The sequence below is a fragment of the Peromyscus maniculatus genome, chromosome 2, assembly GCF_049852395.1.
Source record: "Peromyscus maniculatus bairdii isolate BWxNUB_F1_BW_parent chromosome 2, HU_Pman_BW_mat_3.1, whole genome shotgun sequence".
In the NCBI taxonomy this organism is placed as follows: Eukaryota; Metazoa; Chordata; class Mammalia; order Rodentia; family Cricetidae; genus Peromyscus; species Peromyscus maniculatus.
Window position 1 is genome coordinate 4,136,681 of NC_134853.1, and position 16,422 is coordinate 4,153,102.

At 39.3% G+C, this 16,422-nt stretch overlaps 1 protein-coding gene across 3 annotated transcripts in view; it reads right to left on the minus strand.

Moving 5' to 3' along the window:
* Arfgef1 (ARF guanine nucleotide exchange factor 1) overlaps nt 1-16,422 on the minus strand; it is a 105,649-nt gene that overhangs the window by 63,626 nt on the left and 25,601 nt on the right. For all 3 annotated transcript variants that reach the window (XM_006974687.3, XM_076563685.1, XM_076563684.1), the window contains exons 6-8: nt 11,698-11,974; nt 7,267-7,368; nt 709-884 (exon numbers count right to left, since the gene is read on the minus strand). In XM_006974687.3, the coding sequence (XP_006974749.1) occupies nt 709-884; nt 7,267-7,368; nt 11,698-11,974 (555 nt within the window). The remainder of the gene's footprint in view (nt 1-708; nt 885-7,266; nt 7,369-11,697; nt 11,975-16,422) is intronic.

Sequence of the window (16,422 nt, forward strand, 5' to 3'; positions counted from 1 at the left end):
TTCTCTGTGAGTTCAAGGCCAGCCTGGTCTACAGAGCTAGTTTCAGGACAGCCTGGGCTGTTTCATGGCTACACAGAGAAACTTTGTATGAAAAAACAAACAAACAAACAAAAAACCCCAAAAATTCCTTCTTTGATATTAAGCATACTCCTAAATGTAACCAGTTTATATATTTTTAATTCTGGTGGACATAAGACAATGGAGTAATCTTTAAAATTTACTGGCAGAGGTCAACCCAATCATGAGACTCTCTAGAATCCCTCATCTTCAAATACAAAGACCAGAAACACATAAACCAGAGAAGCAGAGGAAGGCCTGCCAGTCCCATCCATGCTGATTTCTCTGCAGCTCTGAACAGAGACTCAGATAAAATGCCCTGCCTATATTCCTAGGTTCTTCATTGTCCTATGATACTGTCATTTTCCCATGAATATGTGAAAAGACTGTTCCTCTTAAGTGTAACTTCAGTGGGGGTGAGGGTTAGAAAGACAGATGAAACACAACTTATAGTTGGAATGTAGCTATTAATACATCTTAAAAGAGAAAAAAACTGCTCTAAGTTATAGCAATGAGAAAGAAAGAAATCCACTCAAAACCCAGCCTTTTATTTCAAACAGCAGAAATCAGCCCAAAGCATCAGCTGGGAAGACTTGCTTGAGATACTAGCAGACCATCCATCTCTTTCTTTTCACCTCACCCCATATATACCTGAGTGTCATTGGAAGAGACAGACAATCTGTCATCAGGTAACGATGGTGTGTAGGCAACAGAAATCGGTGTTCCCGGGATTCCATTTGCTTGAATGTTTTCACTGTCACTACCATCCTCTATTGTTCCAGTGTTGCCATCTGTACGAGCACTCAGAGCAGTCCCTTCTCCCATATCTAAAATGGTAAGAAAAGACACTCAAGCATATTTGACTAAACCACAGTGTACTTAAGAAACAAGAGTATCTAATATGAAACAGTGGCCAGAAAAGCAACATGAAATACATATTGGCACTGTTAAAAGGTAGGGTATTTACTACAGTGCAAACATGCATTTGGCATGCTTTTCAACATGGTCTGTAAGTTGCACAGGGAATAAACACACTTGCTGATGGAAGGATATTCCAGATGTACATAGGCAGAGGCCACTTTTAAAGTCACACTGACTCACTAAACTGGGCTCTGATGAATGCTTCATACTGACAAGTTTGGCTGAACTTCAGCTATTATCCATTTCTTCTCAAACAAATACTCAATTCTTTTGATAAAGGCCAGAGGACCACAAATAAAGAGATCAAATACACATCAGTATAGCATATGATGGCTGTACTTAGATTAGGTCCTGGACTTAAAAAAAGGAAAAGAGCATCAGAGGCACATTTTGGGACAAGCGAGAACATTCTTAAGTGGCAATTTTCCTAGGTGTGAAAATAAAATTAAGGTTGCATATGATAATGTCCTTATTTAAGAAAATATACTTTATGGACTGGAGAGATAGCTCTGCAGTTAAGAGCACTGGCTGCTCTTCTAGAGGTCCTGGGTTCAATTCCCAGCACCTACATGGCAGTTCACAACTGTTTGTAACTCCAGTTCTAGAGAATCTGACACTCTTATACCAATGCACATAAAATAAAGTTAAATAAATTATTTTTTTAAAAGAAGAAAATACATTGTATCTGGGCATTATATAGGGGTGAAATGTCATTATTTACACAACCAATCTTCTAATGGTTCAACAAAGACCTATACATGCATGAGGTGTATATAAAAACATAAAGCAAAGGTAGGAAAGTATTAGTGAATTCAGGTAAAGGTGCTCATAATCCTGTTCTTTGAATTTCTCTAGATTTGAGATTTTTCTGAGGAAAATGTTGCAGAACAATCAAAGAACTTTTACTTCCTAGTCTATCTACACCTGTATGAGGAATTCGCAATGTTTTATGGTAAAACATCAGTACACATTTTAGTATTTATAAGTCAGTCATCTTAGTATTTGTAGCTGTGGAAGGCAATACAAAATCAACATGGCTGTGTTACAATACTTGACATATAAACACAGGTGGAGCTGGAGATGTTCAACACTCGAATACTGGCCTAGACTGCCCCAGGACCTAATTCTATCTCCAATACGCTCCAAATCAACAAAAATTGGCACATAGCTTATAATTTGCTAATCCCTGACCTATAATGCACTATTTTAAAAGAATATACGGGCACAGAGTACTTTTCCTTTTTTTATAACTATGAAGTTTTAAATGTTCTATTACTTTTAATTAATAATCCTAATACCACAGTGTCTTTGTTTTTAGTCCCTACATTTTCCTCCTGGATAATCTTAGGGCTTCAACTACCGTTTTAAATGGACAGACACCTGCTGTGACTCAGATCCACCAGGACTATGTGTTCAGGGCTTAGCCTCCAGCTGGAGATGTTCCTTTGGAAGTCACTGGTAGTATGCTTATAAAGGTTGTCTTGTCATGCCCACCCCCTTGCTTCCTGTCCCTTAGGATGTGAGCTGCTCTGTCTGTCCCACCACAGATTCCCCAGCATAATGCTCTGTCTCACTGGGGCCTGGATGCAAGAGAGCCAAGCAAACATTACCAAAAACCCGAACTGTGAGCCAAGGTAATTCTTTCCTCTTCCTAAATTATTCCCTCCCGATATTTGTTATTGCGACAAAAAGTCCAAGACAAAAAATGAGGACTAAGAAGTGACAGTTGCTGTTCTGCCTGCAGGGCTCCAGGTGTAACTCTTCAGGGTGTTCGCTTTCCCAAACTGTTTTATATCTAAGGTCTGGAGCTGTGGTTCTAAACGTTCCTAATGCTGTGGCCCTTTAATACAGTTCCGCATGTTGTGGTGACCCCCCACCATAAAATTATTTTGTTGCTACTGCGTATCTGTAATTTTGCTACTGTTATGAATTGTAATGTAAATATCTGTGCTTTCCCATGGTCTTAGGTGGCCCCTATGAAAGGGTCATTCAGCCCACAGTGGGGTCATGACCCATAGGTTGAGAACTACTGGCCTAGAGTGTTGTAAGCAGAATATAATGGCTAATTCTGGTGGGAGGTCAGAAAAACAGAATGCTGATGATAAAGGAGTAACCAGTGAAGACTGAACTTGTGTGATATCAAGAAAACATCAGGAATCGGCCTAGAAGTCAGTCTGTGTCCTGAAACTTTGTAGGATGCAGAATTTATAGGGCAGACTAACCTGGTGGGACAAACTTCAAGCAGCCTAGCAGTCAAGCTGTGGCATAGTGATTACTGGCTGCCTCTGGTCAGGGTGCAATGAGAATAGAGAGGAAAAAATGATATAAGGGTTTGAAAACTTGCAGTTTGTCCAGAAAATGAGCATGGGCAAAGAAGCCACAGAAGGCAGTAGCTAACCCTGGCTGCCTAATGTGCAGCCACAGGCAGGCCTTCCTGTTTGTCCTGGTGGGCTGCAGCTCTTCTCTGCTCCCAGTCCTCCCTTTGGAATGGGAGAGTTACAGAGTTTGCTGTTCTGACTTTAAAGGACTCATGGCTATGGATTTGTTTTGGTGAAGACTTTTAAACAATGCTGTAACTGTTACTATTTTGTAGACTCATGGAATTAGACTAAATGCATTTTACATCATGAGATATCCACGGACCTTTGGGGCAAGAAGCAGAATTTTATATCTGAATATGAAATGTCCCTCACAGGCGCATGTGAAGAGGCAAGGTCCTGAGGAGTCACTGGGAGATCCGTCCCTCCCCCCCCCTTTGCCTCCCACCTGCCAGGAGATGAGCTGCTTTGCTCCCCCACATGCTTCCTCACAAGTATCTGCCTCAGTACAGCTGGGGGACAATAGAACCAAGGGACTCTGGACTTAAAACTCTCAAAGTGTGAACCAAATGAAGCCTTTTCTACCTCTAAGTTACTTTCTCAAATACCCACCACAGTGACATAAGGTTTACTAACACAATGCACCAGCAGCACATGCTCTCTATTTAGGAAAAAAGTGCTAATTTCTACTGTGTGTCTCATATACTTGACGATACAGATAGACAACCTGAAGGTCAAATTCAGCATGTCAAATGTAAGTATTAGTGCTTTTCCCCAAGTAATTTCTATACTATCACTTAATTCTGCCAGGAGTGTATCACTAAACATCTAATGTATTGAGTTTTAAAACTGGGAGGCTACTGATGAAGAAAATAGTAGTAAGTCTATGGCTAATCTTAGGAAAGCATACTTTAAGTGTTGTCCTTTGGCTAATTTTTGGTATATTATATTTTAGGAGTGTTTCCATCCAGAGCTGATCAAAGTGGGTCACTAAGTTCAAATATTTGCACAAACAGTTTACACTATGGTGAACCAACTTTTCTTTCAGGAGTCTGGAATTTTAGTGCATGCTAGGCAAAAAGTATGATGTGACAGCACTTATGACCCTGGTCCTGAAATCTCAAATATATATTAAACATTTTGCTAATATTCCACAATTTGATACTGGAGGAATTAAGAATATCCCGAACAACTTCACTGGATGAGGACTCTTGAAAATAGATACCTGACTCCCTCTAGACTTTACTTCATATATATCTCACCTATCTTTTCCTTTAATGGTATTACTCTGTACCTTTAGGCTGTAATAAAACTTATCAATGGAGACAACTCTTATGTTGAATCTTTGGAGTCTTCTCAGTGAATCAGTACACTGTGAAGCAACCCTAGAACCTGTGACATATTTGTTTATTCTTCTTTAGCTACTTGGCTGGTTACAAAGTCTGTTATCTTACTTACCATTCCTGCTTTATTTCCACTCTTACTATAATTAGATCAGACTCCTGTGATACAAGTCTGTTACAGCCTTCCTTTTTTCAGACTTGGTTTCTTAAAGTATAGATCTTCTTATCAAAATCTCAGTTCTAAATCTCCAGTGCTGATTCATTTTACCCTAGAATGAAATCCAAAATCCTAACCCTGGAATGTATAACCCTGTTAAACTGCTTCTGTGATTTTCCCATTTAATGACATCATATGTGTTATACCAAATCACCACACATATCTAATCATCCCTTCCAGTACACCAAATGCCATTCTTCCACACCTGCATGATGCATGTCACCCCTTATGTGTTACCTAGCTCAAGTCCTGCTAGCTCATTTTAAGTAGAAATCATTAGTTTTTTTCCCAAAATTTTAACTTCATTGATAACAGAATGTAACCCTGTCCTTCTTATCTCCAGACATTTCACAATCCCTATTCTTCTGAGTGTGGTCCATCTTGAGTTAATGTCTGTAGCCCCTTACAAAGACATACAACTGTGCACAAAACATTAAGAATGTGCTAGACCAAATGATGAATGGAAAAGATAGAAAGCGATCACATGAAGGCTGCTCCTGAGCTTTAGTAAGGAATGAAATATATTCTGAGAGTGCTTTAATGGTAAATTAGTATAACTAAAATAGCAATATTCAAATCTATCCTATGCATCTAATGTTATTTCCCAGATTGTTTGCTTACCCTGTTCATGTCATCATGAATTGAAGTGTCAATGGACTGACCTCAAATCTGACCTTTACTATACTATTTATGTGAAGGGCCTAACAAACTCGACCATATTGAGTATCTAAGAGTGTAATTTTTTGGTGAAGCACTGATCCTATGTCAACTTTAGCCTAGCATCCAGATATTTTAAGAAACCGTGATTTTTCAGATATCACCTTACACCTGTCAGAATGGCTATGATCAAAAACACTAATGACAGTCAATGTTGGAGAGGATGTGGAGCAAAGGGAACACTCCTCCACTGTTGGTGGGAATGTAAACTTGTACAACCACTGTGGAAATCAGTATGGCAGTTTCTCAGAAAATTGGGAATCGAACTACCTCAAGACCCAGCCATACCACTCTTGGGCATATACTCAAGGAATGCTCAATCATACCACAAAGATACATGCTCAACTATGTTCATAGCAGCACTATTTGTAATAGCCAGAACCTGGAAACAACCTAGATGCCCGTCAACTGAAGAATGGGTTAAGAAAATGTGGTACATATACACAATGGAGTATTACTCAGCAGAGAAAAACAATGACAGCATGAAATTTGCATGCAAATGGATGGAACTAGAGAAAATCATCCTGAGTGAGGTAACCCAAGCCCAGAAGGACAAACATGGTATGTACTCACTCATAAGTAGATTCTAGATAAAAAGCAAAGAACAATTAGACTGCAACCCACAGATTCATGAAGGCTATATATATATAGAAGGGGGGACCCTAGGATGACTGTGGCTTATAATAAGTTTTGGTTTTACTCAATTACTGAACAAGCCTCAATGAAACATTTCACTATTAAGAATTTATACTGTATCAAGCTGATAACAGAAAAATAAATAAATAAATAAATAAATAAATAAATAAATAAATTACTTAATTAAAAAAAAAGAAACTGATTTTCATTCAAATGTGGCAGCGAATAGCTTATGACCTCAACATGCAAGAGACGGGGTGCACAGCCATACTCCCAACATTTGAAAGGCTGAAGCAGGAGGATCACGAATTTAAAGCCAGCCTGGACTTTAAATCCAAAATACTGTCTCAGTACAAAAACAAAAGAAAATACATTTTTTTCCTCCAACAGATATAAATCACTGAAAACCCCAACACTAAGTATTTTAATAAATCTTAGCATTCTCAGGACAATGGAAAAATACACCCTTGCCCCTTTGCTACCTAGAACAAAAACAAAAACAAGAAATGGAATCAATCAACTCAGTGTGGTAAGGAGGAGGGTTTTCATGGCAGATTCTAACAGAAGCTAGAGATAAAGTTCTCTCCTATAGTCAAAACTATATAAATGTGGTAGTTTCCTTTCATCTGTGGCACTGCTCTTCACCTAATTACCCAATTACAGCTGCAATCCAAAAATATTATTATAGTAACACTGAATAGTCTTAAAACTGCGGAGAAAGATGTTTTTACTAGTTTGCTGATGTATTTCAAACAGCGATGCTCTGACCACAGGGCATGGGAAGGGCATCACAGCTGTGCAGCTGTGCTTAGGAAAATGGGGGTTTGATACTATCTGGTGGCTGAAAGCACCCACTGGCGATCTTAGAAAGCATCCTGCATGGATGGGGAGGGGTATACTACATCTGGCAGACATACACATACATACGAACATTAATTTGAGAATTGATAATTTCACCCCTTTGGTTTCTCATTAAAGGTTTTCCACAGTCAGATGAAATCCTTAAAAAAAAAAAAAAAAAAAAAAGAATAAACGAATTTCAAGTAAAGTACACTACCTCCAACAATGATGTTCACCATTTCTTCTACAATGCTCTGGACAATATCATGTGGCTTTTCCTCACAGTCTCCATCATACAATATGTCATTTTTAGATAATGCTTTGAAAGAGAAAAATTCAAGACATCATTTTAATTTTCTAAGAAACCTTTACCAAACATATATAATGAAACATTTTTGGAAAAAAGTCAAATGAATGTGAAAAATTTGGAACAATATCTTGTTAAATTTTCAGAATTCATAATCAAGACAATATAGCATTTTTCAAATTCAAACCCATTTTAACAAGGTTCTATTTGATAAGCTATTAAACTACTATTCAACTAATGAAAGTTCATAGATTATTCCTAAAGACTCAAACTTCTAACAGCATTCTGAATGAAGCATTTTTATCGTCTTGTGCATATTAGTGTGCACTTGGTACATACATGTCTGTACTAAGACTTATCCAACATCTGGTAACTGAAGCTTACTTTGATAGAAATATCAACAGTGCATTTTATTACAGAAAAATAACTAAAGAGACAGAGATTGAGCCATTTGGGACACCACTAATGTTTTGCTTACTGTTTCTTCACAAAAGAATCTGTATTTCCAATTGTAAAACTGAATTAACGCTTAAAAAAAGTTTTATTTCTCAGTTTAATAAAAATGAAAACAGGTGGCAGAACTTCTGAGCAGCTGAAGAACACGTGATGGAATCTGACAGCTTGTATAGATGAGTGCAGACAAAGAGAGGATCACACCTGGGGCTTTGGAGGTGCTGAAAGTATCTCAAGGTGGTTCAATTAGCATTTTAGGATGCTCCAGGCACCTGGCAAACACCTCCCTATAACAAATGGCAGCCTGGCAGCCAACTTTTCTATCTGCGGTTACAGCAATATCTCCACTGCTCCCCATGCAGACAATTACAAAAGATTACGACTTAACAATGCTCTTTTCCCAAAGCCTGTCCTCCCTGTAACTGTACTGTTTTTAATCTACTATCTGCCACATTCTACAGAAGTTAACTGTCACAATGGGAAATCTGTCAAATAAATATGTTCAATCAATACACTTATAAACCAGAAAAAAATAGCATTTAGATCCCTCTGTGGGATAAAAAACTAAGTGTCTTGGTAGGTTTTTTTTTTTTTTTTTTTTTTTAATTTGTTTTTTTTGAGACAGGGTTTCTCTGTGTAGTTTTGGTGCCTGTCCTGGATCTTGCTCTGTAGACCAGGCTGTCCTTGAGCTCACAGAGATCCACCTGGCTCTGCCTCCCCAGTGCTGGGATTAAAGGTGTGCACCACCACAGCCCAGCGTAGGTATTTTTCCTACCATTCCTAAGCTTTCAGTTCTGTGCTGCAGTTTGCTAAAACAGCTTGAGTTTGAAAACTGTGGCACTTGGGAAGGAGAGGCAGGTGGGTCTCAGTCTGGTCTACAGAGTAGGTTCCAGGACAGCCAGGGCTACACAGAGAAACCCTGTCTCAAAAACAAACAAACAAAAAACAACAAAAGAAAATTATAATTCCAATGTGAGTAAATATACAAAGCTACTATCTACAAGTATCTAAAAAACAGAAAAGTAAAGTTTTCATGTAAACTGACAGAAATGTGTGATTACTATTTATAATGCACAAGAACTGCCTAGAAGTTAGCTATTATGTGCAACGTCACACAGCTAATAAAGCTGTGCTCTAGAACATGCACTCTAAACTGAAGGTTTATTTATACCAGTTGTTAGAACAATGCCTTCATGGTCAAAATAACCATGCTACCTTACTGATAATCCTTCATTCTATAAGACATCTACAGTGATGTCTTACACACGGCACATGTTCCTTTGTAGTAGCCCATGTTATTTCTGTTGGAAATTTTCCCATTTTTTCTAGCTAGTCATTTTTATCCACTATAACTCAACTAAAGCATCACTGCCTTCTCTATGAAGGTACTTGACTAATTCTCCTCAGCCTAACGCCCTAGGCAAGCCTCTTCTAGGAAACCTATAATACAGTACCTGTTCATGCTCATCTGACTCGCTGGGTGGCTGAAAGCAGCAAACACACTAAAAGCAATAGCTATATCTATCATCTTAACCCCAAATTCTAGTACTCAGAACATAAAACACAGAATGCTCAACATGTTTGCTGAATGTATAAACAAATGAAGAACAAACAAGATCCCACCTGTGTCAGAGATCAGCCCTTTTCATCAACTCCTTTAAACATGCAGTGAAAAGCAGGAGCACTTTTGGCAAAAACAGTTTAGACAAAGCACATGGATTCATCAATTGGCAGCTTACCTAGTGTGAATGCTGGTTTGCCTAAGGCAGCCTTTTCAAACACAGCAAAAGGAAGACTGGGGAAGACAGCTCAGTCAGTAGAGTGCTTGTCAGGAAAGCATGAGGACCTGAGCTTGATACCCAGAACATATAAAAAGTGACTATCAGCACTACAGAGGCAGAGGCACCAAGATCTCCATGAGTTCAAGGCCAGCCTGGTCTATAGAGATCTATATAGCACATTCCAGGCCAGCCAGAGCTATACAGTAAAACTGCCTCAAAACAAACCACCAGCCAACTGTCAAAGGCAAATGCTACTCTTGCCTTAACCAGAGAATACCTTTGCAGAACACATGACTATACTAGGTGCTGAGAATAAATGGAGATTAAATGCTGAACCATAAACAAGACATTTACACCACTTCCTCTAAAGATCAAAACTTTAGACAAGGGGCCAGAAAATGTAAGAACATAGAAGAGCTCCAGAATGCTATCTTTCTAGGCATGATACAGCCATTCCAATCATGGACTCAAAGCAACTGTACTTGTCTACACACAAACAGGACAAGGATAGGCCTGTTAACAGCCAACCAGATGGGGGAGGGCCTCAAGAGCTGTCCCTCCCTCAGGCCTAACTGAACTAGTGATCACTGATGATAAGATTCTGGAAACAGGCGAGTCACTGCCATCAGCTAAGTACTCACTAGTGAGCCTACTAGACTCCAATGGGGGGCTGTACACTCAGTCACACAGATGGCCCTGGTTAAACACACTGGGTCACAAAACAAGACCAAACCATGAATATGGAAAAGAGAGGTGAGAGTGATCAGCATTACATGTATACATGTAAACTGTATGGTGGTGTATACTTCTAATACCAGTTCTGGGGAGGTGAAGACAGGCAGATCTAGCCTAACTGGTGAATCCTTATTTCAAAATAAGGATTTATTTATTTCAAAAATAAATAAAATGGTAGCACCCAAGCAATGACACTTTCGGTTGGCTGCCTTTTTGCCTCCACACACTTATGTACACATACACATCCATTTATCCCACACTGGGCTCTAGAAAACGTAGTTTTAAAAAAGTCAACAGCTGAGGTCTTTCCTCAAAGCAAAGTAAAAACAGATTTTAGATGACGTCTAACTAAGGCCTATCAATCCACAATTGGGCAACACAATTTCTATCATTTTCAAATCAGGCTAAGGGAAAATCAAAGGGAATAACTCAAACTCTCTGGCATGCTGTAAGAATAAAGAGAAAATGATGTTGTGTGTTTAGTTCTATAGAAAAATTTAAGTAACCATTGGCTTCTACGTCACTGTGACTTCTCTCACATAGAGAATGACACAGGACTAGGGGTTGGCTCAGTGGGTAGAGCAGCTGCTATACAAGCATGAAGACCTGAACTCAGATCCTAGAATGCAGGAAATGTCACTAGTCTGTAATCTCAGCTCTCCTACAGTGAGATGGGGGGTGGATACAGGGACCTCCCGGAAGTTCCTTGGGCAGCCAGTCTTTCTTAAGTAATATGGAGGCAAAGACTGACATCCAAAATTGTTTTCTGACCTCCACACATGTACTATGCACACTTGCACTCACTCTTACACACAGATTTAAAAAAAGAAAAATATTGAAAGAAAACATCAACCTTGCTGACTACTATACAAGGTATAAAAATATTTTAAATGAACTTTTTGTATGTAATTTTGTTAATCAAAATTGTTTTTATATTTAATTTTGTTACTTTTTTCTGAAATAGGTTCTTGCTGTGTAGTCTCGAGGCCAGTCTCAAAGTCATGATCTTCCTGCCTCAGCCTCCCAAGTCCTGGAATTACAGGCATGACACTTCCTAAACCAATAATGGCATTTTCAACCATATTCTAAAAGCTCTTACTGAGATTTTTTGCTATAAAACTAATGTGAAAAAGAAAACTAAGGTACTTATGTAATTTTGTAACAGAAAGAAGTCTGTAAGTCATACTGCTTGTGAGATGCTAATGAATGTCTAGTACCATTAAGAGATATTTTGCAGGTTGAAGTGCATAGCTTCAATGATATCCAATGATAAGAAGATCACAATTATCACAAAGTACTTGATAACCAGGAAGTCGTTCTTTCCAAATTTCCCTTAGCATGCTAGCACCCCACAGCCCCATCTCAAGATTACTTTCAGCTGCAGTGGCCTGATCAGCTTCTGTCTGTTCATTTTCTGCACTGGAAATATCAGATCCATTTTCAGGCTCTGTATCATCTTGGAGACTCTTATCCATATCATGTGTATGGGGATCAAGATCCCCTTCATGTTCTTGGGATAGATGATCAACAGTCTGAGGTGGCAAATATCTAAGATGAGGTGATTCAGGCTCATGATGGCTTACTGGAGACTGTAACAGATGATGATGCTGCCGGTGCCTTTCTTTTTCCATTTGTTTGGCTTCCTGTAACTGGAAAGAACAAAATGATTTCCAGTATCAGTAAAATAAGTAGCTTGAAATTCACCTAATTATAAATCCTTTATATAAGGTATCCTTTTTCTCTGGGCTTGGGAATTATAGCCCATCAGAACCAAGATAAAATATACTAAAAGAAACAATGTTACTCCTTAGAAGTCTGGGAACTGGTGCGTTTGGTGTTCATTTTTTACTCTGTGTCCGTGTGTCCACATGAGTGAAGGCCACATGTGTGCTAGTGCTCATGAAGGCCTGGAGAGGGTGTTGGATTATGAGTCTTCTGATTTGAGTGCTGGGAACCAAACTGGGTCCTCTAGAAGAGAAGCGAGTGCTCTTAGCTACAGAGATATCTCTTCAGACCTTGTATTTGATGTCTGATGCTGAGAAATGTACTATCTAAACATAATGAAAATAATTTTAATGCTGCCAAGTGGTAACTGGATTGTTGCCAATAATATATTTACCTAAAACCAAATAAAGATCCCACAAATAAGAAAGAAGCGCAACAGACACACACTTTTCCATTTATTCTCTCTCTGTCTCCCTCCCTCCCTTTCTTGCTACTTCTCTCCTACCCCTCCCTTTTGTCTGTGTACCTGGAAATAAAGTATAGAAAGCTACATAAGAAACATCTACATGGGGTGGAGATTAGGAAGTGATCAAATGGGAAACAAAGGGTAACAACTTTTCAGTACATACCCTTTCGTAACATGTTCTGACATCATCATGTCGAACACCTTTTAAACAGTGTATTAAAAAACTATATTTAGTAAGTAAAATTGCCATGAGGGCTTACATCATTTTTGCCCAGTCATCTAGAAAGCACAAAAATAATTGTGTCAATCAGTTTGAATTTTATTTTAGAAGATCTGTCATTTTTGTGTATATAATACCACCTCATAAACTGGCTCACTTAACAAAATGCTAAAACAATCAAGCAGGATCCCAGTATTCCATCTTTTAGAACTTTATTTCTCTTCATACATTCTTTCAGTCTTTATGAGTTGATATGAAGGATTATCACAGGATTAATTTCCACAAAGATAAGTATCAAATAATATTTCAGAATCTTCAGCAATATTTCAAATTACATAGAATTATATAAATTTATATAAATAAAATTGAATTAAGTGATTCTCATGTCTAAAAAGTAAAAGAACCCTATAATTAGTAGTCCAAAACTTGTACTTCACAAATAAAGGTACTACCAGGTGCACAGTCAGATGAAAACAACCCTGAGGCCAATGCTGCAGCATGTGCAGCTTGCTAGTATGGAAGGGACATCACCTTTCAACTCAGTGCAGCTGTGCCACCAGTTCATTAAAAAATCAGTGACGCTCTCAACTTGAACGAGAAAAGCTTCTTTCTGTAGTGGGCAGTGGTTAATGTGGAGACTCATCCGGGAGCTCAGAGTAAGACTGTTGAGTGCTCAGTCCTAAATGGAACAGCTATGCCAACCTCTCCCATCCAGGGCTGAGGAAGTGGGAGCAGAGCGAATGTAAGAGTCAGAGGATGCAGAAGAGTGCTATGAAATGCGTCTTTTAGACTGATGTGGACACTGCTCTCAAGAACTCATAGCAGCCGCAGTTCCCTGCAAAATGTACAAGACCAAACCACCCAGCATTCTAACATGAATGAAGGAGGAGCTCAGGAGCTCTGAGGCCAGCTGAGGAACTATTGGCAACTAATGGCTACTAGGAAAGAGAGAACATATTTTCTTTCTTTCTTTCTTTCTTTCTTTTTTTCTTTTGGTTTTTAGAGACAGGGTTTCTCTGTGTAGTTTTGGTACCTTTCCTGGAACTCACTCTGTAGACCAGGCTGGCCTCGAACTCACAGAGATCGCCTGGTTCTGCGTCCTGAGTGCTGGGATTAAAGGCGTGCACCACAGCCGCCCAGCTGAGAATACATTTTCTTCAAGGATGTGGCCACTGGTAGGTTGCCCATGCTCCAGTGGATGTCCCCATACCCATGTGGCTGTTAGTAACACTAACAGGAGGACTATTTTTGTTTTTCTAAAGAAGGGGGAGGTAAAGGAGAAGCAGGCAGTGGTATCATGGAGTGGTAGAGGAATGTGCTGCAGGGGAAGGAATGGGAATGGGGACATAGCCAAGATGCATTGTATACATGTATAAATTTAAAGAACAAACAACAATACCAAAATGAAAATAAAAGCCAGATTTCCTGCTGTTTAGAGAAAGAAGTTATAAGTAAATCAAGGGAGAAGGCTAAAATGAACTCTGATGTTGAACTGGAATCAGAAATGTCAGTATAAGCATGTGGCTTTAAATATATACAAATAAAAAGGTCACATACAGGTGTAGAGATAGGTGGAGGAGAGACTAGAATATAGGCATATTTTCTAGCTGTATTTGCTCAGAGAGACAGAAGCAGGAACTCAAAAACAATGAACACAGTAGTTAACTTGGTTAAGTTCCAGATTTGGGTTCCTAAATAAATATCCTTACCCAACTAAAGGAGCCAAGCTCCTCGCTGAAATGATTGATTTTAAAGCTGAAAAAGGCAAAATTAAAAATGAGTACAGTGAGAGCAAGTGACTCTGTGTTCAACATGGCTGGGACATCCACACCATCTCCATCTTGGGCGCTACGACCATCACAGAGCCGTGAGATGTCACGACAAGTGCTGTGAAGGAAATGCTGCCCTCAGAACACGGCACCGCCACTGCACACCAACTCACAACAGCCGTGGCTAGCTGCAAGACCCAGGCGGCCAGATTCACAACGGGGTGGGTAGAGACTTCTGAGGCATCACTCTTAGCTGAGGAGCTACTGCAATTGGTGGCTACTGGGGGGGCAAAGGTCCCGTGTCTCTAGGAATGTGGACTGGTAGTCCGTCCCCATGCCCCAGGGAAGAACCATTCCCACGGACAGCACGCACTGAACTAACTCAGTGTATCAAATAACCATGAAAGGACATAGAGTTGGGAGGAAGATACGATGTGAGGGGTCCTGAGAGGAGTTAAGGGGAAGAGGTAGATTTCACCAGGACATACTGTGTATTGATGAAAAGTTTCCGAGTATGGAATAGTCCTTCCCACTGTGCGAATACATGTCACTGTGATTGGTTTAATAAAGACGCTGACTGGCCTATAGCTAGGCAGGATAAGGTTAGGCAGGAGAACCAGACTAAGAGAATGCTGGGAAGGAGAGTCTGAGGAGACTCCATGAGACGCAGAGTGAGCAAGATGGGAAGTACGTACATGAGGTAAATGAGTCTTAAGGGGAGCACACAGATGAATAGAAATGGCTTAATGTAAGTTGTAAGAGCTGGCTAAAAACAGGCCTAAGCTATTGGCCGAGCTTTCATAATTAATTAGTAAGAAGTCTCTGAGTGGTTATTTGTGAGTGGCTGCCACAGCACAGAGAAACTCCACCTATAAAAGGGTATTTTTTTTAAGGAGCATAAAATATCTTAAGATTTCAGGATAGTATGGGGGTATTCAAAACAGATGGGATCTTATCAAATGGGCAAAAGGACATCAAGCTGAAATAACATGGGCAAAAAATTATAATATCAGGTTACTATACATAAGATAGAATAAAGACCCAGGAGTAGTTTTGACTTGAATAACTAAATAAATAGGAAAATTTAAAAAAGAGGACTCTAGTTGATAAACAGAAAAAGGAAACAGAAAAACACCACCAAGGACAACAGAGTAAGAATTATTCCCAACAAGATTTACTATTCAAATATACTAAAATTGGGTATAAAGGGAAAATAAGATATTTGTACTTTCCTAAACTACCTTCCAAGATGTCCATTATATGCCAAAGATAGATTAATAACTTCACACCGGAGGAACCTGACAGATACATATTCTTTTTAATGTTTTACTTTTATGTACCTGGGTGTTTTGCCTGTAATAAAATATGCTTGTGCAACACAAGCAAGGAGGCCAGAAGAAGGTACAGAGTGGAGCTAGAGTGGTTGTGAACCAACATGCGGGTGCTAGGAATCAAACTCAGGTCCTCTGAAAGAGCGGCCAGTGCTCTTAAGAGCTGAACCCTCTCTCTTAACCAAGTGATCAAGGTTAGTATCACTAGTCAAAAAAGGAATCAGCATTAGCTTCTTGACATAATACATGTAAAGAACACATTTCTACAAAAAAAAAAAGTGTCACTTTATTCTAATCATGAGAAAACAGAAAACAAAGCAAGATCATGAAAAAGACAGTAGCAAGGCTAAGGCATTGTAACAGAATGGAGAAAACAAAAACCAACAACTGAATATAATGTGGGGACCCTAGGTCAGCTACCAAAACAGAAACCAGATATTGTTGGCGAGATTGATGAAATCCGAGTAAGGCTCTACACTAGAGTTAATTCTGCTGTTGATGGTAAGTTATGGTTATACTGGCAAGAAGGGAAGCAGGAAGCCAGGGAGGTGGCACAGTGGGTACAGAGCTCGTTAGGAAAGCATGA